Raw genomic sequence first — 25,592 nt, 5'->3', positions numbered from 1 at the left:
GCCACTTTCCAACCGAGCTGTTACTCTCGCCACTACAGCTTGAAGGCGAATCCTCTCTCTGTCGCGAAGGGTCCTCGCAGAAAACTTTTTACAATGATAACAAGAGTCTATCTTGTGACTGGAAGGAAGACAGGCGATGCACACTGAGTGAGAATCCGAGATGGCCATCTTCTTTCCACCGACTGGACATTTGCGGAAAAGAGCCGGCATTCTGACAGAAAAACACGAAGAAGTTCTGTCAGAAAATTATGAGAAACCTTTTGCTAGCACAGGAAGAACCGCAAAAAAACAAGAAAAATAACAATGCCTGACAGAAAAGTCAGAAAACTATCGAGCTCAAGTTCCAGGATCCTCACAGAAGGAGCCTCCCAACCTAAATGCATTACCTGAAGTTTATGGTGGGACATCAGTGCTGCTAGGTCTGCCATTCGGACTTGCAACCACTCCCTGTGTTTTTATTAAAGTGCTGGTGATTATTGCACCTTCATTTCAACAGTCATATATTCCATACTTGGACTATATTGGTCAGTGAAAGTGAAGCCCCCATCACTGCTCAAGGAACACCTCCAGCAGACGGTGACTAGCTTTCACTACTTGAACTTAACCATCAATGCCTAAAATTCTCATCTCTCCTTAACTCCTAAATTGATCTTCAGAGGATTGCAGATATTTGGGGAATGAGTTCGAGATTTTCCAGCATACATTTTTTCTGGATTCACCTGCGGTACGTTATTCAGCCGTCTTGTGGTCGGGTCCAGAACTGTCTCTTTTCTTTTTTTGGCCTTTGTTTCTTCGGTGGGATTGTTGTCGACCACCATGTGTCGATATGTCCATCCCCCTTGTGACATCACCCATACACCCCAGAAGTTCCGGTGAGTGGTCGCCATCTTCAAATTCTTTTTTATCAACCTTCTGACGGAATCTGAACAAATTTAACAATTGACAGACGTTTCAGGGAAGAAGAGAATAAGGATACTGAACAACAGCAGAGCTTCAATGTATACGATGGGTAAACGGGATCTGGTTTCTAATGAAAAAAACATGACTGGTAGGAGAACACGTGGTCGGAGAATGTATATAATTGGGACCACCAGGGAAATTGAAGAATATTCCTTTTAATTTATACCCCCAGAGCCACCCCAAATTCATCCAGAAGGATTGGTTGGTGCCCTTAACCCTCCGAGGGAACATAGTGCCGGGAATGTTAGACCTGCGTGGAATTCAAACTGAAAATGTACTACATGCTCACAAAGAGGGCTGCGGACACCCATGTGGTGCAACTCAAAGAGGAACGGGCCAAATTGTGTTTCCTTCTCGAAACATTCATGCTATCTCAGAAAGGAACCTGTACTTGCCATTGCTCCCTAGTATTCTCAACCAAAGGAGGCTTTTTGAAAGCCCGCCACTTCGAAGAGTGCAACCTCTCAAGTAAAAAAAAAATACTTGCACTTCTCACCGAATCTCATCTTCATCAAGGGGAACATGGCTGCAGATTCAGTCATAGTAACTGTTAGACCCGCAATCACTGGTTGGCTGAGGTAGGTACCTTAGGCCAAATAGGGACCCGCGTTTCCACGTCAGGGAAAGGAAGGACACCTTCTGAGATAGCTCACCACCTTGGTAGCTTGGCACGAGCAGCCAGGCTTATCTTCAAGGCAAATGTGTAAAGTATGTGCAACCACGCTCACAGCAACTCAATGATGACTCCACACAGGTTTTATAAAAACAAGGATACATTTTATATAAAAAGATACATGATAAGACCACACAATATAAATCCAACATATGAGTATGTGTAATATTCCTCCTGGCTGAGTGTTAGGCCAGCCTGCCCTTGTAAGTCCTGGCGATATTAATGAGCACTCCTAAACATTGCACTGTAGTCCTAATACAATGTTATGCAGTCTGTAATGCTAGACTCGGGCACTTGGCAATGGAAAAGTAATGCAATGCGTAACGCAACAACCAGGTACTTCGTCAGAAATAATGCAATGCGTAATACACTCATCCAGTAGTTTGTTATTCAGAAACAATGCAATGCGTCATGCTACAATCATGTAGTTTGTTATGCAGAAATAATGCCATGCGTAGTGTACTAATAAGGTAGTTTGTTATGCAGGAATAATGCAATGCGTATTAAACTAATCAGGTAGTTCGTTATCCAGAAATAAGATAATGCGTAATACACTCCAGCACCGATCACGGTGCCTTAGGCGGTCTCTCCGCCACTCGTGCTGACTCGCAGTCAGCCTCTCTCAACAGTTGCCCCCAACACGGGTATGGTATAAGAAAAAGTGCAGCTCTGTCCCTGGTACTGCCACACCCTTGGCCAGTACAGGCCGCGATATGAGCCGAGGCAGAGGATCGCGCTGCCGGAATGAGAAAGAGGCCGAGAGCGTCTCCCTTTGAGCCCGCACCCCACCCCAGGCGTCGATGCATGTTACCTGGGGGGAGCGACCTCACTCTCCTCTCCCACTGACTTGGGCCTCCGATGCAATATTTGTGAATTGGCAACGGCGGGCTCAGGCCGGCGGCTCAGCTCCTCTGGGGCTGCCGGTCCGGGCCGCTACTGCTACTCACACAGCGTCGCTGAGACTCCCTTGAGCTTCGGGTGCACGATCACCAGGCACTTCTCACGAAGGTCTCGGGTTGCACGAGGAATACGCTCACAGCGTCGCTGAGACTCACTTTGATTCCGGGTGCACGATAACAATGCAATCCTCACGAAGGTCTCAGGCTGCACAAAGCACACGCACATAGCTTCGCTGAGACTCACTTTGATTCCGGGTGCACGACAACAAGGCGGTCCTCACGAAGGTCTTAGGCTGCACCAAGCACACGCACACAGCGTAGCTGAGGCTCACTTGGATTCCGGTGCACACGATTACAGGGCACTCCTTAGGAGGGTCTCAGGCTGCAAAAGGCACACGTCGCTGAGACACTCCTGGAACCTTTTGTGTTCCTGAGTTTCCGCAACAGAGAGCCGGCTCACTTCGGGCCTTTGGGGATAAGTTACTTCAGTACACAGCACAGAAAAGTCCTTTCAAGCAGAGGGACACAGCAGTCAGCAAAGTCCCTTTAGCCATTCCTTGGTTAAAACAGCAAACTGCAGGCCAGCCCCAGAATATACAGCAAGGGTCATTCCTTTCTTTCAGTTTCTTCAGTTGTTTCTTCCTTGGCAAAGGTTCCTCTTGACCACGAAGTAGCTCCAGTCTTGTTCAGTCTTGATCAAGCCATTCTCCAAAGTTCAGGGGCTTCAGCTCTCATAGTTATACCCCTCAATGGCTTTGAAGTCTTTGTGTTTTGGGTGGCACTGACACCTGTGCAAACCAGTTCTGGGTGCCTCCCTGCCAGTGACACCTTCTTCCTTTGATTAGTGGAGGTCTGGATTCTCAATCACTCAGCAGGAGATGGGACAATTGTTTTATGGCAACAACCCTGGCCTCTTCACCTCTAGGGGCTACTCCTCCCCCTACACTCCAGATGCAGGTCAGCCTGTTGTTGTCTCACCTCCTCCCCTGGGTCAAGACATTTCCCAGATCCTATCGCTTTTAAATCCAGACAGTCAATCCGCAACCAGGCAGAGATGCACAGAAATGTTAGAGCACAAATACCCAGCCACTTCTAAAAGAGTGGCTTCTAAACACATAATGCAAAAACCACCTTCATAAAAAGATGTGTTATTACATTGTGAGTTCAGGCACACTAAACTTCACCTCTCCATCATAAGCCTTTGGGAAGATATGCTGGAAAACGAAATGGAGATTATTTCACTGTCAGGACATGGTACACATCTTAGTACATGTCCTACCTTTCACAGGCACTGGACCCAGGGGGTACCTTGGACCTAAAATAGGGGTGTCGCATGTGCATAGAAAGGGAAGGGTAAGGTCTGGCAAGTGGGTGCACTTGTCAGAACAACATGGCAGATCTGAAAGAGAAACGTTAGAGATAGATTCCTTACATTAGAATATCCCCAGGCGTCAGACTGGATCCGGAAAGTTTTTGTAGCAGTACCCCTGCTCGTCAGTAGATGACGTCGTGCGGCTCCGCGTCAGTCGCTGGCGTCGTAAGCGCCGAGATGACGTCACGGAGACTACTTAGGCGCCACCCATGCGCGCTGACGTCAGTTCTTTCTTTTTCCGGTCCAGCAAGCGCAGATCCGGATAGAGCACGTACCTTAGTCACTTTTTGACTACTCTTTCGAGACTTTTTGTCTCTTTCCCCCACCCCCCCCCTTTTTTTTTCTCCTGGTGCACGTAGGGATGCCTGGATTTAAGTCTTGTGGGGACTGCCGTCGCAATATGTCGATGGCAGAACCCCACAATGTTTGCCTCTACTGCCTGGAGACTGACCACGACTCCCGGTCTTGCCGGGAATGTCAGGCCATGGCCCAGTCGCCACGAGGTCTGGTGCTTCCGGCCCCGGCGCCGCTCTCGGCTCCACCTCCAGCGCCGCAGTGGGTGCCGTTCGTTCTACCCTTGCCCCGGTTCCAGGACCATTTCGTTCCTGCCTGGGATCCGCATTGGGAGACGGCGCCGTTTGTCCCTGCTCTGGCTCTGCCACCGTGGCCGGTTCCTCCTGTAACGGAGGTGGAGGATGACTGGGAGGGGTCCGAGGACCTTCTTGCTCGTCAATGTGACTCCGAGCAGAACTGGGTGGACGATCTGGAGGACGCCGGCGACCTCGATGTCTCTTCTGACCTGGGGTTTGCCTCTCCCCCCCACCTGCGATGGAAGAGGGTGCTTCCTACACGATGCTCCGTCGGGCTGCTGAAGTCCTCATCCTTGATCTTCCAATGGTGGCCCTCAAAACTAACCTCCTTACTGAGGTGATCCAGACGGCGTCGACTTCGTCGAAGCCACTGCTACCCTTCAACGACGCCCTCACCGACCTCCTATTGGGCCCTTGGTCATGGCCGGCCACAGGGTCCCCTGTGGATAAGAATATCGCCAGGCGTCGCCGCCCAGCGCCTGGTGACCCCGCGTTTCTGACCACTCATCCCACGCCTGAGAGTCTGGTCATCCAGGCCTCGACGTCGCAGAGTGCCTTTCCCACGGCTCCACCGGATAAGGACTTTAAGAAGCTGGAACAGTTCGTCAAGCGGTTGTTCTCCTCGGCCAGCTTGGGGCTGCGGTCAGTGAACACCACCTGTTTGTTGGGCCGCTATTCCCACGAGGTGTTGCCTCAGTGTCCTGGGGGGGTCCATGCTGTGCTTTCCCAGGCAGTTGCTGAGGGTAAGGATGCAGCTAAGTTCCCCATTCAGTGTGGTTTGGACACCGCTGACTCGTTGGGCAGGGCAATTTCTATGACTGTGGCGCTGCGACGCCACGCCTGGTTGCGTTCTACTGGGTTCTCGCCCGACGTCCAGAACTCGCTCATGGACATGCCTTTTGGCGGCACTCACCTGTTTGGTGATGAGGCCGACAGTGCGCTGGAGCGTTTTAATGACTCGCGGGCCACGGCGAAGTCCCTGGGTCTTTCCACGAAGAGCCCAGCCACTCCTAGTTTTCGTTCCTTTTATGGCCAAGGCAGAGGCGCCCAGGCACGTTCCTTCAGCAAGCCTGCGCAGAACCAGCCTCAGCATGGGCGTGGCTTCCGCAGGGGCGGCTCTGGGAATCAGCGTGGGGGGCAGTCCACCTCCGCCCCCGCTGCTTCAGCCTCCAAACCTTCCTAATCCGAGCTTTGGGGAGCACCCCACGCCAGTTGCTGGCAGGATTCGCCATCCCCTCCCCCACTGGCGCTTTCACATCGGAAAAGTGGGTGTTGCAGATCATCCGCAAGGGTTACTCCCTTCCCTTTCAGTCCACCCCTCCAGCCATGCCACCTCGGTACCACCGCATGTCAGGGGAACACTTGGCGACTCTCCAGCAGGAAGTTGCGGCCCTCTTGGCCAAGGTACCCATAAAGTGCGTTCCTGGGCCAGAAGTAGGGAGTGGTTGTTATTCCCACTACTTTCTGGTCCCCAAGAAGGACAAAGGGGGTCTGTGTCCCATCTTGGACCTCTGGAACTCCGAAAGGAGAAGTTCAAAATGTAGACTCTGGCTCAGGTCTTGGCTGCCCTCGACCCTGGAGACTGGATGGTAGCGTTGGACTTGCAGGACGCATATTTTCACATCCCCGTCCTGCCGGCGTTACCTGCGGTTCACGGTAGGCCAGGAGCATTTTCAGTTTGCCGTGCTCCCCTTTCGGCCTTACCAGCGCCCCTCGGGTGTCCACGAAGGTGATGGCGGTGGTCGCAGCTCATCTGGGCAGGTCGGGGGTGTCAGTCTTCCTTTACCTCGACGACTGGTTGTTGAAGGCGGGCTCGCCCCAGGCAGTCGTCAACCACTTTCAGACTACGGCCGTCTTGCATTTGCTGGGGTTCTCCATCAACGTGCCGAAGTCGCACCTGAGTCCCTCTCAGAAGCTCCCCTTCATCGCAGCGGTTCTGGGTTCGACACGGTTTCGGATTTATCCTCCCGAGCAGCGAGTCCGGGATATTCAGGCTATGATTCCGATCTTTCTGCCTCTGTCCCGGGTTTCAGTCGGGATGACCCTCCGGCTTCTGGGCCTGATGGCCTCCTGCATCCAGATGGCATATGCGGGCTCTGCAGTGGGACCTGAAGTTCCAGTGGGCGCAACATCAGGGCAACCTGTCCGATCATGTCCAGATTTCGAAGGGCACTGCACGGCAGTTGCAGTGGTGGCTCACGAATTGCGATTGGGTCGATGGCAGACCCTTTCCCTTCCCCAACCGGAGCACACAGTGGTGATGGATGCGTCCCTCCTGGGATGGGGAGGCCACTTGGGAGGAGCGGAGATCAGAGGCCTCTGGTCTCTGGCAGAGTCCCGGTTCCATATCAATCTGTTGGAGCTTCGGGCGATCCGACTTGCACTGAAGGCATTCCTGCCCTCTGTCTGGGGAAGTGTGGTGCAGGTGTTCACAGACAACACCACCGCCATGTGGTATTGCAACAAACAGGGCGGGGTGGGGTCCTGGACCCTATGTCAGGAGGCTCTGCACCTTTGGACATGGCTGGAACTTCAAGGCATTACCTTGGTGGTTCAACACCTGGCAGGTTCTCTGAACGCCAGGGTGGACGAACTCAGCCGCTGGTGCTTGATGGATCACGAGTGGTGTCTGAACCTGGACGTGGTGCAAGGTCTCTTTCAGCAGTGGGGAGAGCCTTGGTTAGATCTATTCGCCACCGAAGAGAACGCGCAATGTCATCAGTTCTGCGCGTTGGAATTTCCAAGGCGGCACTCGCTCGGCGCCGCTTTTCGTCGCGAGTGGAGTTGCGGTCTATTGTACGCCTTTCCGCCTATTCCACTTCTGCACAGAGTGCTGAAGAAGATTCGGCGCGACCGTGCCGAAGTCATCCTTGTGGCTCTGGATTGGGCACGAAGATACTGGTATTCCGAGCTCCTCAGCATGGCGATCGATCCCCTGATCTGTTTGCCTCTTTGGGAGGATCTTCTTTCGCAGCAGCAGGGGACGGTCCTCCACCCGAACCTGCCCAGCCTCCACCTCCATGCGTGGAGATTGAGCGACGACAGTTGACAGCTTTTGATCTTCCTCCCGAAGTCTGTGATATCATTCTGGCAGCCAGGTGTCCCTCCACTAAAACGGTATACGCCTGCAGGTGGAACAAGTTTGTGGCATGGTGTACAGCGAAGGCTGTGGATCCCCTTTCTGCCCCTCTTTCTGAAGTCCTTCTGTTCCTTCTTTCTTTGGCCCAGCAGGGCTCGGCTCTGGGCACTATCAAAGGTTATCTTTCGGCCATCTCAGCCTTTTTACGGCTTCCAGATCAGCCTTCTCTTTTTAGGTCCCCGGTTGTTAACCGTTTCCTGAAAGGCATTACGCACCCGTTTCCTCCTGTGCCGTTCATAATGCCTCAATGGGACTTAAACCTTGTCTTGACATATCTGTTGTGCGCTCCCTTCGAGCCCCTTCATAACTGTCCTTTGCGTCTTCTCGCTCTCAAGACTGCTTTCCTGGTAGCTATCACCTCTGCCAGAAGGGTGAGTGAGCTCCAGGCTCTTTCTTCCAAGCCCCCTTTCCTTTCTGTTCATCCAGACAAGGTGGTTTTAAGGACCCGTCCTTTTTTCTTGCCAAAGGTTGTCACACCCTTCCACATTGGGCAGACCGTCACTTTGCCCACCTTCTTTCCGCATCTGCATCCTTCAAGGGAGGAGGAGAGGCTCCACCATCTGGACCCAAAACGTGCGCTCGCATTCTGTCTGAAGCGTACACAGCATTTCCGGGTGGATGACCAGCTCTTTGTTGGCTATGTGGGCGCCAAAAAAGGTCGGGCTGTGCACAAACGGACCATCGCTCGGTGGGTCGTTCTGTGCATCAAAGCATGTTACTCCTTGGCTAAGAATGAGCCTCCTGTGGGGCTGCGTGCCCATTCTATCAGGGCATCTGCAGCCACTACTGCCTTGGGACGCGGCGTTCCCTTGCAGGACATTTGGAAGGCAGCTACATGGGTCTCGCTGCACACGTTTACCAAGCATTACTGCCTTGACTGTCAGGTCCGGAGAGACGGCTTCTTTGGGCGTTCTGTTCTCCATGACTTCTTGGTGTAATCTTGTTCGCAGACCCACCACTGGGGTTGGTATTGCTGGGGTATCTATTCTAAGGTAAGGAATCTATCACTAACGTGTCTCTTTCAGATGCACAAGTTACTACTTGTGTAACGATATATCTGTAAGAGACATTAGTTAGTGATAGATTCCTTACCGCCCCACCCATCCTCTCCGTTCTGCGACCTGATTTCTAAGGTTAAGGTTATTCCTTTCAGGGCCCTAGTTTCATGGCACTAGCGGTCAGTTTCTTGCATGGCTCTGCGTTCCTGGCGCGTAAAGTCGTGTACAGAACCGATGGCAGCGCGCATGGGTGGCACCTAAGTAGTCTCCGTGACGTCATCTCTGCGCTTACGACACCAGCGACGGATGCGGACCCGCACGACGCCACCTACGGACGCGCAGGGGTACTGCTACAAAAACTTTCCGGATCCAGTCTGACGCCTGGGGATATTCTAAGGTAAGGAATCTAACACTAACTAATGTCTCTTACAGCTATATCGTTACACAAGTAGTAACTTGTGCTTTAACAAACTGCGCACAGGCACTGCAATGGCAGGCACGAGTTCCCTTTTTAAGGCTACTGGTGTGGGTGGCACAATTAGTGCTGCAGGCCCACTAGTAGCATTTGCTTTACCAGCCCTGGCACACATAGTGCACTTTACTAGTAAGGCAAACATACCAATCATGGACAACCAATTACCATTATACTTTATACAGGGAGCACTTGCACTTTGACACTGATCAACAGTGGCAAAGTTCCCAAAGCATCTAAGTTGGCAACACCATGTCAGAAAAAAGGTCTAGGGGGAAGCAAAACGTTTAGGGAACTTTAGCCAAAAAGGGCCAAGTCCTACAGTAATCAGTCAGGAAAAGAGGACTTGCCCCCTTATCAGTGGGGCCTCCATCCAATATAGTGTGGGGACCGAGATAGTGGGCAGGATGATGGAGAGAGCGGCGACCACACAGTGAAGAATTGGCAACTCCAGTGCACTCCTCAACCACTGTGGACACCATCAGTGGGAGGAAATGGAGCTCCTTCCTAAGGAGTACACAAAGGGGGCAACAACCATGAGAAGGTACATCTGTTGCGAGTGTCCGAGTTAAAGCATGAAGTACAAGCCTCATGCATCAATATGCCCTTCACATGTGTCTCCCTGTTTGGGACAGCAATAAACGAGGCTCTACTATAAATAAAGAAAGACAATGAAACAACAAAGGCCATGGTAGCCTGACCCAATGACCAGACATTAGCCAGCCATTAACCCCAAAAGATGCATCATCACAATGTCAAGACCATCTCTTTTGAGAGAGATAGGGGAAGAGGATGGGGGTATTCCTCTATAGTCACCTTAGACAAATGGATAAAGAAAAGGTTTTTGCATCAAGTAGCTCAAACGATAGCCAACAATACCACCAAGAGCAAAGACCCACTCCAGAGAAGACTTGCGCCACCTACAGCAGGATGTAAAGGAGCTCATACAAAAGCAATCAACATAAAGTGACCCCGAGAAAGAACTCAATTGAGGGTTCTCCTCTGGTTACTCCCTCATATCAAAGCCAGCTCAGTCATTAAGGTCAATATTAGACCTCACACAGCTATACTAGTGAATAAGTACTCAACATTTCAAAATGACAACTTTAAAGGAGGACTTACCTGCATGTACCAATGAATCACAGCCAGTCTGCACCCATAGTTTAACCAAATAGCTTGGCTGTGGTAGCTGCACGCCTAAGGAGACAGTGGATGCATGTTTACACCTATCTGAAGAATTAGCTAGTGAAGGTGAGCTTGCAGTGCCAATGTCGAACATTTGCATTGTAATGCTAACACTGCAAGAATGGGGTTTCACAGTAAACGTAGACAAGCCCTCACTGGCTCCAGAACCAGTAAAAGTTATCTTGGGGGCAACCCTAAATTCATAGGGGGCAAGAGAATACCCAAAAGAATCTTGGCATTGAAAACACAAACTTGCCTCTATCAGAAGGGTCAGTCTCTGGAACCAATAATGAAACTTATGGGAACACTTCATCCTGCGTACATATTATACATATGCCAGACTGCAGATGCACCCATTTCAGGAATGGTTGCGGAACAAATGGGCACAGGCCACTGGGAGTTGGGAGGATCTAGTGGTTGTCAGAGAATTCAGAAAGAGAAAAAATGGTTGAAAACAGATCACAACACTGTTGTGAGACTTTTCAAATTGCCACCAGTGATCATCACCACAGATGCATTACACATCTTTGAGTGAGTGGAGGAGGGACCTCATGGGAAGCCTCAACATCTGGGACCTGTGGATGGATGTGTTGGAGCTCAAGACTGTTACTGCCACTGAAAGCTTTTAATGCACACGTTAAGATAAAAAATGTATTTATCTAAACTGACAATATGGCTGCAATGTTCGATCTAAATAAGCAGAAAGAGACCATATCTTACCCGTTGTCCAAAATTGCCCAGGACATATGAAAGTGGGCCATCCATATGAGGACAGTCCCGGTGGCAGTGCGCCTGCCCGGCATGTAAAATGCCCAGGCAGACAAGCTAAACAGAAAAGCAAATTTATCCCACGAATAAGAGCGCAAATGCTAAATACAATTTTACACAAATGGAGCATGCCAGACATGGACCTATTTTAAAACCCCAGAAATGCAAAGTGTCAAGACTTTCACGTCCAGGTACCCACACCACTGATCCAAGGGGAATTACTTATCAATAGACTGGTAAGGAAATTTGTGTATGCTTTTCCCATATACCATTGATTTCAATGGAAATAGATAACTGCAAACACTCAACTATGATGCAAATCCTAATAGTTCTGCAGTGGGCGACACTGATGTTTGTTTATTTTAGAATGTTGTATAGCGCTGGCCAGACCCGAAGGTGTCCGAGCGCTTTACAATAATTACCGTGACAATAACAGACAAACAGTTCAACAAGCAGCATTGTCTTGTGTCGAATCAGGGATCAAGGCTTGGAGGGGAGCATAGAAGGGGAAGAAAAGACTGGGTGTGGGAACCCTCTTGCGTTGGTCGATTGTTTATCATCAGGACGAGATGTCTGTAGTAGAGGCACACTGTTGCGCTGGATGGTTGCTATACAGTTGTTCGAGATGTCGGTTGAGGAAGAGATCCTTGAGCTGTCCTTTGAAGTTTATGAAGGAAGGGTCAGTCCTGATAATGGGCTGGGATGGAGTTCCAGATTTTAGGGGGAGTTCCCGAGAAGGAGCATGCCAAGGTTTTTTGTTTGCGAGTTTTGGGCGGAATGAGAAGTAGGGTGTTTGGGCTCCTAAGATTTCTCGTCTGACCTGCCTTTTTGAGTTTGGACGCAAGCTAACTTGGTTTGCCGGTGTGAATGACTTTGTGGGTGGGACATCCAGTTCTGAAGTTAGAACACACTTCAACCGGAAGCCACTTTATTTCTCTCAGGGTGAGATGTGGTCGTATTTTTGACTCCGGTGACCATCCTAGCAGCTGTATTCAGAGGTGATTTGAGGGGGAGCTAAGTGTGAGTTTGCCGTGCCTGTGAGCGTTGCATTCCTGTAATCCAATCTGTACAGAACCAGAGATTGTGTGGCATATTTAAGATCATTAGGAGGGAGGAATGGTTTGATTTTGTTGAGTTTCAGGTTATAAAAGGTGATCGTCGTCGTGCTCTTTATATATTTGCTCATGTTCATTGGTGGGTCCAGAGTGAATCCCAGTGATTTTGCGGAGTCAGCCAGGGTAAGATTGCAGTTTAGAGCATCAATGGATTTTAGCCATTCTTTAATTGGGTGGGGAGGGGGGGGTGCTCTGTTTGTTGTTGGATATGAGGAGGATTTCCATCTTAACCTTGGTTGTGTTTTAGGTGTTTGTGTGCTAGCCAGTGCTGGACTTCTCTGAGAATGCCATTTAGCCTATGTATGTCATCTACTGAGGCTGTTGCCAGGTAGAGCTGGCTATTGTCCACATAGAGGTGGAGGGGGATGTTGGCTTTTTAGGTCTCGCCTAGGCAGCACTTGCGCTGTTTCTTTGAGAAATGTTGTATTCAGGATATGGGCATTAAGCTCCGCCCATCTTTTTTAATTGGCTCCTGTCCCCGTCCTTTGTAAATGGTGGCTCTTCATTGGTCAATAAGCTTAGTAGTCCCTCCTTAGTATCGCCTTGTCTCTTCTTGTAACCTCCCATGAGGACATACCCTGTTACATGTGTTGTTACTCCCTAGGTTTTAATTGCAGCCTCAGAGCACTATTTTCTTAAAGTGCTTCCGGCAGGACACACGCTTGGTCCTAAGCAAGGCTGGCAGTTGTTACTTTACTCACCAGCACATCTCACATTTATATGAGACCTTCTAAAAATTTCCCTTCATCAGCTCAACAGGAGTACAACCTAATCCAGAATTAATATAATCAGTATTTTTGTCACATTTCAAAGCTACTAATTGCATATAAGGGCATAGCTATTTGAATGTACCCGTGGTACTGTCTTGCATGCAATGCATTATGGGTAGGGTGGATTTACCATATACTATATGTGGCCAAAAGAGGTCCCATTGGACCTATTTTGGCCATATATGGTACTGCAACATGTCTAAGTAAAAAACATTGGCATTTATAATGCCAATAACTCCAACAAATGCAAGACCGATTGCATTTCTAATGCAATCGGTCTTGCATTTGTTAAAGTTAGAGCTGTTGGCGTTGACATTTTTACTTTTGCTTTTTTTTTATACCATTGTCAATAGTGCTATGCAAATATAACTCCACTGCAAATTAAAAAAAACAAAAGTAAAAAAATACTTATTTTCAACCCCAACAGCTACAACTTTAACAAATGCGAGACCTAGTGCATTGCAAATGCTTTTTTGAGTATGACGGTAATGGGCTCCATGTAGATGTTGAACAGTGAGAGGGAGAGAACTGAGCCTTGTGTGACACCCGGAGTTATAGGAAATATTTCAGAAGTCGATTTGTTTATTTTTATTTGTTGTGAGTAGTTTTGTAGGAAGGATGTGAACCATTGTAGGACCACCCCGCATACTCCGATCCTTTCTCGGAGGGAGTTTAGGAGAAGTTTGTCAAAGGCTGCCGATAGGTCTAGGAGTCTCAAGTAGGCAGCATCGATCTACATCGAGGGATTTGTATACATCATCTAGAACATTGAGGATTGCTGTCTCCGTGCTGCACCATTTCCAGAAGCCCGATTGGTGAGGGTATAGTAGGTTGTTGCTCTCAATGTGTTGATTGAGTTGAAGGTCAACACATCTTTTGAGGATTTTGGTCAAGAAGGGGAAGTTGGAAACAGACCTGAAGTTATTGAGGTCATTTGGGTCGGTGGCCCCTTTATTTTTTTTTTATTTTTTTAATGGTGTGGCCGATTTTAAAGACTGGCATAACTCCGGTCCTCAAGGAGCTATTTACAATCTTAGTCCAAAGACAGGTTAGGTCGTGATTCAAGTTTTTTGCCAGGTGAGCTGGAATAGTGTCATCTACGTGGGAGGAAGGCTTGGACATTTTAATCCTTTCAGCGATATCTGCTTCTGAGAGGGGTTTGAACGTCTTCTAGCTCCTGGGCATCATGAGGAGCCTTGGAGTTGGTTGCCTTTGTTTATGTCCGGTAGGTAGACTGATGTTTGTGAGTCCAGTCGGGCGATCCAGGGTTGTGAGTCCAGGAGGTGTGTGTGGTAGTTGTTTCCTTCATTACTGGAGGGCGGTATTTTGTTGGATGACTGGGTGTGATCGTCAAGGGAGCACTAAATCGTGGTGATTTAATCATTAAAGAAATTGGCAAAATTGTCTTTGGAGACCTGCGCAGTTTTTATGGGTGGCTTGGAGGTTTGTTGTTTGATGATATTGAAAAGATTTTTGGGACGGTTTTTGGCATTGTCTGATGTGCTGCAGAAGGAGGCATTTTCATTCCTGATGGGTTTTTTTTTATATATATATTTCCTGCGTTCTTTTTTGAGCTGGTCAAGGTGGGTTACGGATGGGTTAGTTTGCCACAGTATTTCAGCAGCTCTGAGTGTCTTCTTTCAGAGTTGGTCTTTCTTGAACCAGAATCTCAATGGGTCATTTCTAACCCTTTTTTGTTTCAGAGGGGCAACTTGGTCTAAGATGGCTGTCATTGTTGCATTGTTGTGTTGAGTTTGGTTGTAGAGAGGTTATCTGAAGTTGGGGGAAGTAGTGACGTCATCCTTTCCTCCTGATCAGCTAGGGGATTCTGTCCTATGCTTCTCGCCCAATAAAGGGATTTCTGTTTACGGGATAGGTGAGGAATTGCTTGGTTAATGTGAAATAGAATAATGTGGTGATCCGACCAGTCGACAGGAAGTTTGTGGTCAAGAGTAACTGTATCTTCATGAGCTATAATGACATCAAGGAATTGGCCTCTGTTGTGAGTTTGATCTTTGTAGTGCTGAATAAGGTTGTTATTGAGTAAGAGTTTAAGGATTGGATTAGAGCATTGTTCTCATCATTCCATTGAAGGTTGAGGTAACCTAAGATCGTTAGTAGAGTTCGACAGTGAGCAGTTTATGAGGTCAGATGGGTATTCTCCGAAGGTGGGTGTGTTGCCTGGAGGGTGGTAAAGGAGGTGAGAGTACATTGTTTTGTTGTCCATCATTATGGTGGAGGTTAGATATTCAAATGAATGTGTTGTGGGTGAAGGTTTCAGTAATAACAATACTGTTCTTGTGGATCATTTCAATGCCACCACCGCCATGGCTTTTTCTGTCTCTCTTGATGTTTGAAACCCCGGGTGGCACTAGCATGTCAATGATTGGGATAGCAGGATTCATTCAGCCAAGTTTCTGTGATGAATGTGATATCAATGCCGTGGTTCAGGATGGTTTACGCTATTCTGTTGTGTTTGGTTGCGGATCTGCAGTTTATAAGCATGCAGTCATTCCATTGTTATGGAGCTTTGTTGGGAGAGGTGCCATGGGTATATTAATGTGGTGAGCTGGTGGCCTCGCTCTCGGTGGGATTTGGTCTCTCCCAAATCCAGTGATAACCTGAATCTTGGAAGTGAGGTTGTCTGTGGTTGATGGTGAGTCATAAGAATTGGCAAGATCTGCCTCCCTCAAAGACATTGTGGCGCTTGTTCTGTTTGGTCTCTGAGAATGGTTTTTAAAAGGCGTTGAGTCTTGGGAAATCGTGAGTGTTGATTGCTGGTGCGGTGGTTCGTAGGTGTAAGCGTTGGGCAGGCTTCGGATACGTGTTTAGGTTCATTAAGATTTTGTTTATACCCTGTGAGGAGGGGGTGGGGATGTTTAGTTTAAAACTGTCCGGTGTGAGGCAGTCCAGAGATGGAGAGTGCGTGACTTACGGTGTCATTGATTTCTATATTTTTAATGATGGGTCTGGTGGGCAAGTATTGTTGGCAATCTTGTCTTGTTTCAGTCATCAAATTGGTGAGTGCTTATGGTAGGTTGTGGTTCTCTGACCTGGTAGAGATCTCTTGGGGAGGATGAATTTTCCTCCCAACAGGTCAGGACCCACTCACTGTACAGGATGGACAGGCTTTTGATCCAGAAGCAACCAGCCTCAGCCTGGTTGCTTAGTTCTTAGTTAGGACACTTACATCCTGTCAAGAACTAAGGAGATCCTTAGGATGGGTAGGCGACCAAGTACACGGAGGTGCTACACATCAAAGTGGAAGTGATGTATCCACTTGTGCGAGAAACAGGGACTCATAAACAATAGAACTGGGGGCACCACAGTCATATACATAACTCCTATGGTAGATGAAAACTTAACCTACACATCACTCGGTGTACACCTGTCCACTATTGTAGCGTACACAAAGGGACTCACAGGTAAAAAGCATCTTTACCATAACAGTCATAAAAATATTCCTAGAAGGAGCAACAAGTGTGCCTCCCAAGGTCCGCGCCCATGTGAAACCTAAACATAGTACTAGCTCAGCTAATGAAAGAACCATTTGAACCCATATACAAGACCGAGCTAAGGGCCATATGTAGGTAAATTACATTTACCGATTCTTAAATACCGAATTTTACCGATTCGGTATTTATGAATCGGTAAATGTAATGTAGGTAAAAAAATACCGATTCGGTAAGTGTCGGTATTTTAGAATCGGTATTTACCGATTCAGTAATGGTAACCTGTATCACATTGATTCCTATGGGCCAGGAGGCCCATAGGAATCAATGGGAAGCCAGTTACCATTACCGAATCGGTAAATACCGAATCTGTAATGGGGGGAGCTCAATCAAGGGTGGCAGGGTGTCACATTGACACCCTGTTGCACCCCTGATTCCTGCATGTGTGCACATGTGGCACACATACATGCCCTGAGGGCATGTGTGTCTGCCACATTGCACACATCTAAGGGCCAAATAATGCATTAACTGAGACATTCGTCATTTACCACCAACTTTCAGTTGGTGGTAAATAACGAATCCCCACACCCACCACACACTCCCCCTACATCTCATTTCTGTATTCGGTATTTACCGAATCGGTAAAATTACCGATTCGGTAATTTTACCGATTCGGTAAATTACCGAATACAGAAATGATCCCCCTACATATCAAAAGCCTAAATACCGGTCGGTAGCAGTATATTTACCGAAAAGCGGCCGTTACCGACCGGTATTGGGCTACCTACATATGTCCCTAGATGTTATAACTCTAAAAATTGCCGCTGTACTGGCTATCACATCACTGCATCGAGCTACAAGTTTTCACCATTCAGGAATAAGGACAGAGTGGTCATGAGGACAAAACTTGCATTTTCTTCCTAAGGTGGTGTCACAATTTCACGTTAACCAAACTATACTGCTATCAGCAAGACACGCTGAAAGAGCCTTGCACATGCTAGACGCCCGCAGAGCTGTCGTGTACTACCTCCAGGAAACTAAGCATGTCAGAAAAGGAAAGCAGTTCTTCGTTTTCTTTGCAGCAGCTGTCAAAGAGACTCCAGTATCTAAGTGGACCATTGCACAATGGATAGTGCAAATAATTCAAATATGCTACAAGAAGGCAGGCATGATACTTTAGAAATAACCAAGGCGATATGCCACAAAGAAAAAAGAAGCTACTCTAGCTTTTCTGACAAACGTTTCCATTAATGACATCTGTATGCGAGCTGTCTGGTCCTCAAAACTCCCCTTCACTAAAGTGTACTGTGTGGACATTCTAGTAAACGGAGACCGAGGCGCAGGCAAGTAAACATAGAAGCTCAGGCATTACAGAGTGCTAAAAAAGTATTTTTACCTAGCTTCCCCAATGACACAGATACAATTACAAAATCAGATCACAGTGTGTGTGTATATATAAAGAAAAGATTCTTGATGAAAAACAGAATGATAACTTACCTGGAGAAGTAGTTTTGCAGCTTGAAGAGTTTTCTGGGTTCACATGCGACACTCTCCTCCACGGAAAGTATGGGGGGGGGAAAGAGGTGAACGGCGAAGAAGCGCCACAGTGAAGGAAGTGCAACAGTCTGCAATTCGCTAGGCGATAAAAGAATCTGAAGTTGACAGCTATGCACAGGAACTTGCAAGGCTCACTTGTGATGTTACAGGAGGATGGCCATGCCACCAAATGGTAGTCTACTTCAATGCCCGCGAAGAGGTGGGTGAGGGGGGCACCATTCTGGATCCAATCACTACATAGAGGAATCGTGCATAGCATGTGATATCAGAAAATTATTCAAGCTGCAGAACTGCTCCTCCAGCTTAGTAACAGCTGGGGAGCAGACATGGGCCTTCATCCAGTCCAAGGGCAATAGTCTGCACAATAACAACGTTTTCACATTAGTGTACTGGGACTGAAGCTAGTTCTGCTAGCCATTCGAGCTTTTTACAGAGACTGATTCACTACTGACTAGCATTCCTTCGCTCAAGACTACATGACCATCATGTTCTACCTGCGTAGACAAGTCGGCACACACCACAGTTGTCTGTCTAAGCTAGCACAAACAGTCTGACATTGGACCACTTGTCACCCTGTCCGTCTACCGGCGGAACGCCTCCCGGTAGGTGGACTCCAAATTTGCAGACCTGCTCAGCAGGGCACATCAGCAGACACGCAAATGGAACATCCATACCCAATTAATCCAATGCTTACAGCGTTAGATCTGTTTGCTTTGCACAACAATTAAAAATGCCAAAGCTTCACACAATACTTGGCTATACTCTATTGATGAGTAGGTCAGGGATATTTGTGTGTGCTATCCTCTGCTGCTGCTCATTCAGTCAGATCCCCCAGGATATTGCGACATGGATTAGCAAGTTTATCGGCACAAATACGGAAATTTAGCAGTACAAATATGAAAATGTAGCAGAATTTTTGTGGCGCTTTATTTTACTCATAATCCTTCATTTTCAACCTGAAATCAATGGAAACTGTTTTAGCAGAGTATTCAACTTTGAAATAGGCATGTTTAAAGTATCTGCAGCTCTACGGAAGCACAGCTGCAGTCCTAACCACGTGAGAGGGAGCTGTATTTGTCCCTGGAATGTTCTAGTACCCATGTATGCACCCTTCCCCATGCAAATAGAAGAGGTATTGTATGACCATCAGAAGTGCACACTTCCTGCACCCAAGAATTAGTACCACACAGATATCAGTAGTGCAAGTACCTGTTCCTAAGGGCATCCAGTGATTTCTAAACAGCCCTACGAGGCCCTCAGAGGTGCATGTGCGCCACTCTGCCCGTGCCATGCCTATCTGTCAAGGGGAGTCTGACATGTGCCTGAGTCTGTGTGAGCTCTGTCTACGAGTAGTGTTCCTGAGACGGTACTGACATTTCCCAAGTTCTACTGGATTATCATATGTACCCACAGCCTGCATGTTTACCAAGCAATATTACAATGTTTCTCAATCTTCCATTCAATAATAGTACATTCAAGCTTTTTTGGGAACACATTCTATCACAGGCAGTTACTTCAGCAAATGCAGCTGTAGTTTAGAGTGACAGGAGAGGCACGTCTGAAATTAATTCTGTAGGCACAGAGGACTCCTGTGCTTTGAAGCCATGTGTACAAATGGATACAAGTGGTAAAAGCAACGGTGCCAAGAAATCCTGGAGGGTCTGTTCAGTATGTAGTGAAGAAAATGCGGCAGACACCAATTAGACTCAACTCTCATAATACACACTGTTGTACGCACTGCTTCTGGAAATACCCATATGTCCCCACAAAAAGTAATCGTCATGCCCTGATCTCACCTAGCACCAAGGTCAGCTGCAACAACCCAACCTCAGGGCGCTGACTCTTTAGTTTTATTTGTGTGAGCTTCCAGGAAGGTGCCTGCAATTTCTAAAAGAAGACCAAAAAGCCCATCTTACGGATTTGCTTCGCAACCAATTGGAATAATTTTGTCCACTATTGTTACAATCTCCGTAAGCAAGCTCTTGAATACCTCTGTAGAAAACATAATGTGTTACTTAGTTCAGCGAACCCTTGTGGAAGGATATGTTAATCATGCTGTGTTGCAGCAGCATACCTGCAAAGTAGGGGAGACCAGTCAGTTTTCAAGATCCTTATTAGTAGAGACACTAATCCCTTCATCTAACCTCCGCTTTGTTCTTTGATGGTTCATGAGACACCCAATTGAGCCTTCACACATTTGCTCACTGCAGCTTATTCATGGGAAGTGGCTTACCTCATTGTAAACACTAATCTCCGGAGAGTTAGTAAATTGCAAGCCTAATAATCTGAGGAGGCATTTATTCAAGTGCACGAAGATCTATTCGTCCTCTTTTTCTGCCTAAGGTCATACCTCATTCCCATTGCAACCAAACTGTTGATTTGCCAAGTTGTTCCCCCCCAACGCTAATCAGTTGCCGAATGGGACTTACACACTTCTAGATGTTTAAGAGCCTCTCTTTACTTCATTTGCCAGCTGAAACCCTTTAGGAAGACCAAGCATTTATTAGCTTTTGCCCTCTCACATCCTGGCAAACTAATTTCTAAAGCGTGCCTTGCCAGATCGATTGTCTGAAGAATACTATGTTAAAGCCAAACACTCACTACCCTCTGTTCCTAGAGTACATTCTACAGGCAAAAATGAGCACTACAGCTTTCCTACGCTAAATTTCACTCGCAGTTATGTGTAAAGTTTCAACACGGTCTATTAACAACACATAGACAAAAATTGCAGTGTGGATATTTCTACCTGGCTAGAAGTACACATTCGGCTAACTGTACCTACAGGTTTGTTCCAAACATCTTCCTCTCCTGCTCACATCGCTATATATACTTACTCCGGCTCTTATAGGAAAAACACAATCTATGATAGCAGTCTTTGTCCTGATTTGTTGTGGGTTTTAGAGGTGGCTTCATAAGTCCCCATGAAACCTCTATGTCGGAGAATAATGATTTGCAACACTCCTGCTCAACACTATATGCAAGTAGGGTCACAAGCTCAAATCAATTTTTACAGGCAAGTAAAAATGTCCTAACCCAGGTTAAGTAACCTTTTTCTCTGTAATCCTAATATATATATGAAATCCCGACCTTTTGACTTTCTAATGCTTGTATGTGTTTCCATATGTTCATAATTTTGTTTCAAAAGAAGAGGCACTAATGCAAAGGATTTGAACGTTTTGAAGTTATATATCCCAAACAATGCTTCTAATGGCATATGCAGTGTTGTAAGATCTGGCAGCGGGGAATATTGTAAGCATGTTAAACCGTAAAAGAAAGCCAAGCAAAAATTACCACACAGGGGTTACATTTTCATTTTAGTCCTTTGTTGAAACTAAAATTGCCACGTTAATGCATTGTCTTTACTTTCACAGTGCACGTTTGAAGGATGTGGAAAACGATTTTCACTGGACTTTAATTTGCGCACTCATGTGCGAATTCATACTGGAGACAGACCCTATGTGTGCCCTTTTGATGGCTGTAATAAGAAGTTTGCCCAGTCAACTAACCTGAAATCGCACATCTTAACACATGCAAAGGCCAAAAACAACCAATGAAGCTACACTGGGGGAAATTGTCAAACTCAACAAAGCATCTTATTGGACTATGAATGGGGAAACTATGCTTCCTCTCCGTATGGCTTCTACGAAAGAATTTTAAAAGAATCCTACAAGCCTAAAGGACATGTTTTGATATAGTACAATAAAAACTTTAAGGATAATATTGCTGGGATGCTCTCTTGCCCTGTAATCCGGTTCTGAGAACATCGTTTTTGTACAGTGTGGTCCCAACAAGAGGACAGTTCATGAACTTGCATCGAAAAAGACACTTCTTTATACAACAGTGCTAAATTGGACTTTTCACATTCTTATAAATACGAAGCTCACCTGTTGCTTAAATTTTTTTAATTTTGTATTTTCCAAGTGTGCATATTGTACACTTTTTGGGGATATGCTTAGTAATGCTATGTGTGATTTTTCTGGAGGTTGATAACATTGCTTGCTGTAGATTTTCTTTAAAAGAATGGACAGTTACTGTACTACATGCATACTTCAAAAGTATTTTCCTGTAAAAAAAAAAGATTATATAGGTTTTGTTTGCTATCTTAATTTTGGTTGTATTCTTTGACGTTAACACATTTTGTATAATTGTACCGTATAGCCGTATTTAAATCATGTAGTATGAAATATTAGCCGTGATTCAATAGTGCTAATCAATTAAAACCCATTTTAGTCACTTTTTTTTGTAGGAACAATACTGCCAGATTCTGATGTTCACTGTAATTATCTTTACCTTCTCACTTTGGAAAGTGGTGCTGATTTGTAGACTGTACTGTACAGGCCCTGGCCTTTTAACACCCAATATGTGCATCCCTTATAATATAAAGGACAATAAAACTTCGGTCCAGAGGAAAAAACACGGTAGAAAATTCTCTCTCATCAGAGTTTTTCATTTGCTACCTAAAACTGGTCTGACTAACTTTCTAATCTTTCAAATTGGAAAGTATATGAGATCCACCCAAAATTTACTAGATTTCTACATGCTGTGTGTTAATGATGTTTACAGCATGTTGTCCAACTTTAATGGAAGGCAAAACAGATATTCAGCTGCACAATTCTACCATGCAAGGGAAAGATGAAGTGATTTACTCTGTATGTATGTATGTATATATATATACATATATACACACTCGCAAGCATGCAAGTTTAATTGGAAATGTTGAGGTTTCTACGGGAAATTTAGTGCTTTACATCAGTCCTGCTTCTGGTTTTTACTCATATAGTTAAGTGTTGCAGAGTAACAAGGATGTCAAGTTGCATTTCTGACGGGTAAATTATTTTTTTGAGAAATTTTGGTTTGCGTACCTCAGTAGTTTTTAACCTTACTTTGGTAATAACTTATTGAATGTCTGCATCTATAGTGTGGATTAGTCTTTTATCATTCTTCCTTTCTCATCGACCATTCAACAAAGAAAATCCATATTTGGAATGACAATTTAGCTGAAATGGGTGTGTAGGATGGAATACTATGTCAAATACTTAACTAAATTGGCTGCTGGAATGTAGTAGAATTCCATAGGGACTAATTTAATTGTAAAAACGAGAGTGCCTCAGATGATTGAGTTTTTAATCAATCTACAAAAATGCACAATAGTGTCAGAATTGGTTCGGATACATCTCTTAAGCTTTCAGTTTTTAGGCTTGGGTTCTATCGTAGCATGTTAACTTTTATTTGTTATTTTGCCATACATGCTTTGGTATCCTTATAGTTAATAGCGCACACCAGACTGATGCAATTTTTTTTCTTCAGTTTTTGAATGTTCAGTGCAGCTTAAATTTGTTCAGAAATGCATGCATAAGCTACGTTCTACTTAGAACAGATACCGTTAATTGTTAAATTGGTTTGAGAAAGCAAATCGGGGATTATACTTTCTTGCCAATGAAATGTTTTTGAATACATGTCTGACTGAATTTCGGCACGTCTTGTCTCCTTGCTCTTGGCAGTTGGTTAGTGCTCTTTCTTTGTCCATAGAAAAGACCAAGTTGTGGACGGGACTTCACTGATCACTAGAGATGGACTAGTTATATGTTACTTTTCATGCCTTGTGCTCTCTGTAATGTATGCTAAGGTGCATCCACTAAGTCAAAGAGCACAATGCAGGTAAACGTGGCATAAGCAGTGAGTCCTATTTAGATGAGCAATGAAGCCCCGCCCTTTGAAGAATCCAAGAATAATAAAATTACTTCAACTGCAAAGGCAAGACCTGCTCAAATGCATTTGAAAAGATGTATTTGTTGATGCATTAATTGACAAACCCCCCAACCTGCACAATTTTGATGAAGTTCATGTGAGCCACACTATGCAATCTAATTCTCGAGTGGCGACTCCTTTTTACACAACTGCTCCACAGCTAAGAATTCAGTTGGTGACAATATTTGCCAAGTCTCGTTGGTGAATATTGCATAATTTTATAAGAACATGTTTTTTCTCTTAATAGCAGTGGAGTACAATGCAGCATTGATAGTTAAAAATCGTTTTACCTCCACAGGAAACAATCTTCTAGTCAGACATGCCTTTTTGAAGGCATTCTGTCTTAAGATCTTGAAAGGCAGATATTGGTGTGAAACGGCTTGCGGAAATCTTCCTTCCGATACTAAACTGCAGATGCTAACCCCATGCACCTTTTCCGTTGGAAAGTACCTGACCCTTAAGATGCACTTGTGCTGAGAGAAGAAATTAAACGACCTACTTTAGGTTTTTTTCACCGATTGTTGGGCTGTGTACCATTTGTTCCAAAGCTGTTTGTACTTAGTTGGAATTTGGGGGTAATAAAAGGTTTGTCCCTTTTACACACAACGCATGTTTGAATAATATTGTAGTATTTTTTTCTTGGTGTTTGTGTTTATGCTCTGATTTTCAGGCGTGTGAAAAACGGATTCCTTCAGTGAAATGGTCACACAGACCCTTCACAGGTGAGGTGCTAAACTTAAATTAATGGGATAGTCCAGTGCCCAGTTTAAGCATTGAGTGCAGTGAACTATTAGAACAAAGGGGTATGCCAATATTTTAATTAAACCATGCCTTTAAAGTAGTGCTGCTGGATGTATGTTTGCCTTATTGGCCTGTACAAAACACATACTTTTTTCTTCCCTTAGAAAAACCCCAGGGAGACATTATTTTCTAAATGTTAATTGGGGAAATATATTCATCTCGACTCTTTATGCACCGTATCTGAAAGAATAAAACAATTTATTTATTTGTAAATGTACACTCCCGTGGTGCCTGCACCTTTTGGGTATTGGTATGTTATTGAAGTGTGTTACCACTTTACCCATGTTGCCCAATTTAAAGTAAGATTTCTGAATCAGTTTTCCCTTACTTGTGATCATTCAGCAGTGCAGTATTGTTTCCTTATTCTCCCTTTAGCCGTGTATGAGAGGCGTCGCTTGTCAAGTATCAGTCTTATCTCAGGGAATTCACTGAAACAGGGTATTGGTGTAATTCTTTTTGCGTAACTATTTAGGTTGAAATGAACGTGGCTGGATTTTACCTAGCTTTCACATGGCAATCAAAAAATTCCTGTAGACCATTTTATAATGTGAATCTTTGTAGACTCAAGACCCTAAGCAAGAGGATGCAGGTATGTTGTCTGTATTCTTTCTTGGACAACAGAGATGTTAACATATTTCTGAACAATTAATTAGCTTTGCTTTTCAAGTGCCCCTGGCTATGTTTTAGTATATATTTCTATTAGCCTTGTGTATCACTTGTACTGCTGTTGGTTGTTTCTTTCAGCAGGGTTAAAATGCCATGTTGTACGTTGGTTTTCTATGCTGTCGACCTGATGAAATACAAAATTGGCAGTTGAAATTATTGAACTCTGAAAACGTTTGGGAATTTTGAGTGGTAAAATTTAACTAAAAGATCAATATGTTTAATGCGTTGTTTTCAAAGCCTTATTTTTTCTGATAATTGTATTTATATGTCTCATTTATATTGCCACAGAATTAATTATAACTAATATGCTTAACTGTTTCCTTTACATTCCTTTCTTGATGATTCTGATCAGTTTCAAAGACGGCCTCATCTTTCATATTCATTAAAAGCAAATATTGCACAGGGGCACTCGTTTTATTTAGTGCTC

At 45.5% G+C, this 25,592-nt stretch overlaps 1 protein-coding gene across 1 annotated transcript in view; it reads left to right on the top strand.

The window, feature by feature from the left end:
• Nucleotides 1-25,386, top strand: part of YY1 (YY1 transcription factor) — a 139,295-nt gene extending 113,909 nt beyond the window's left edge. Inside the window, exon 5 of the mRNA XM_085626365.1 lies at nt 21,322-25,386. Within this exon, the coding sequence (XP_085482491.1) occupies nt 21,322-21,504 (183 nt within the window). The 3' untranslated portion in view covers nt 21,505-25,386. The remainder of the gene's footprint in view (nt 1-21,321) is intronic.
• Nucleotides 25,387-25,592: the final 206 nt, after the last annotated feature.

Source organism: Triturus cristatus, chromosome 9 (genome assembly GCF_964204655.1).
Source record: "Triturus cristatus chromosome 9, aTriCri1.1, whole genome shotgun sequence".
Classification (NCBI taxonomy): Eukaryota; Metazoa; Chordata; class Amphibia; order Caudata; family Salamandridae; genus Triturus; species Triturus cristatus.
The sequence above is the reverse complement of the archived record's forward strand: the minus strand, read 5'-3'. Positions and strand labels throughout refer to the sequence as shown.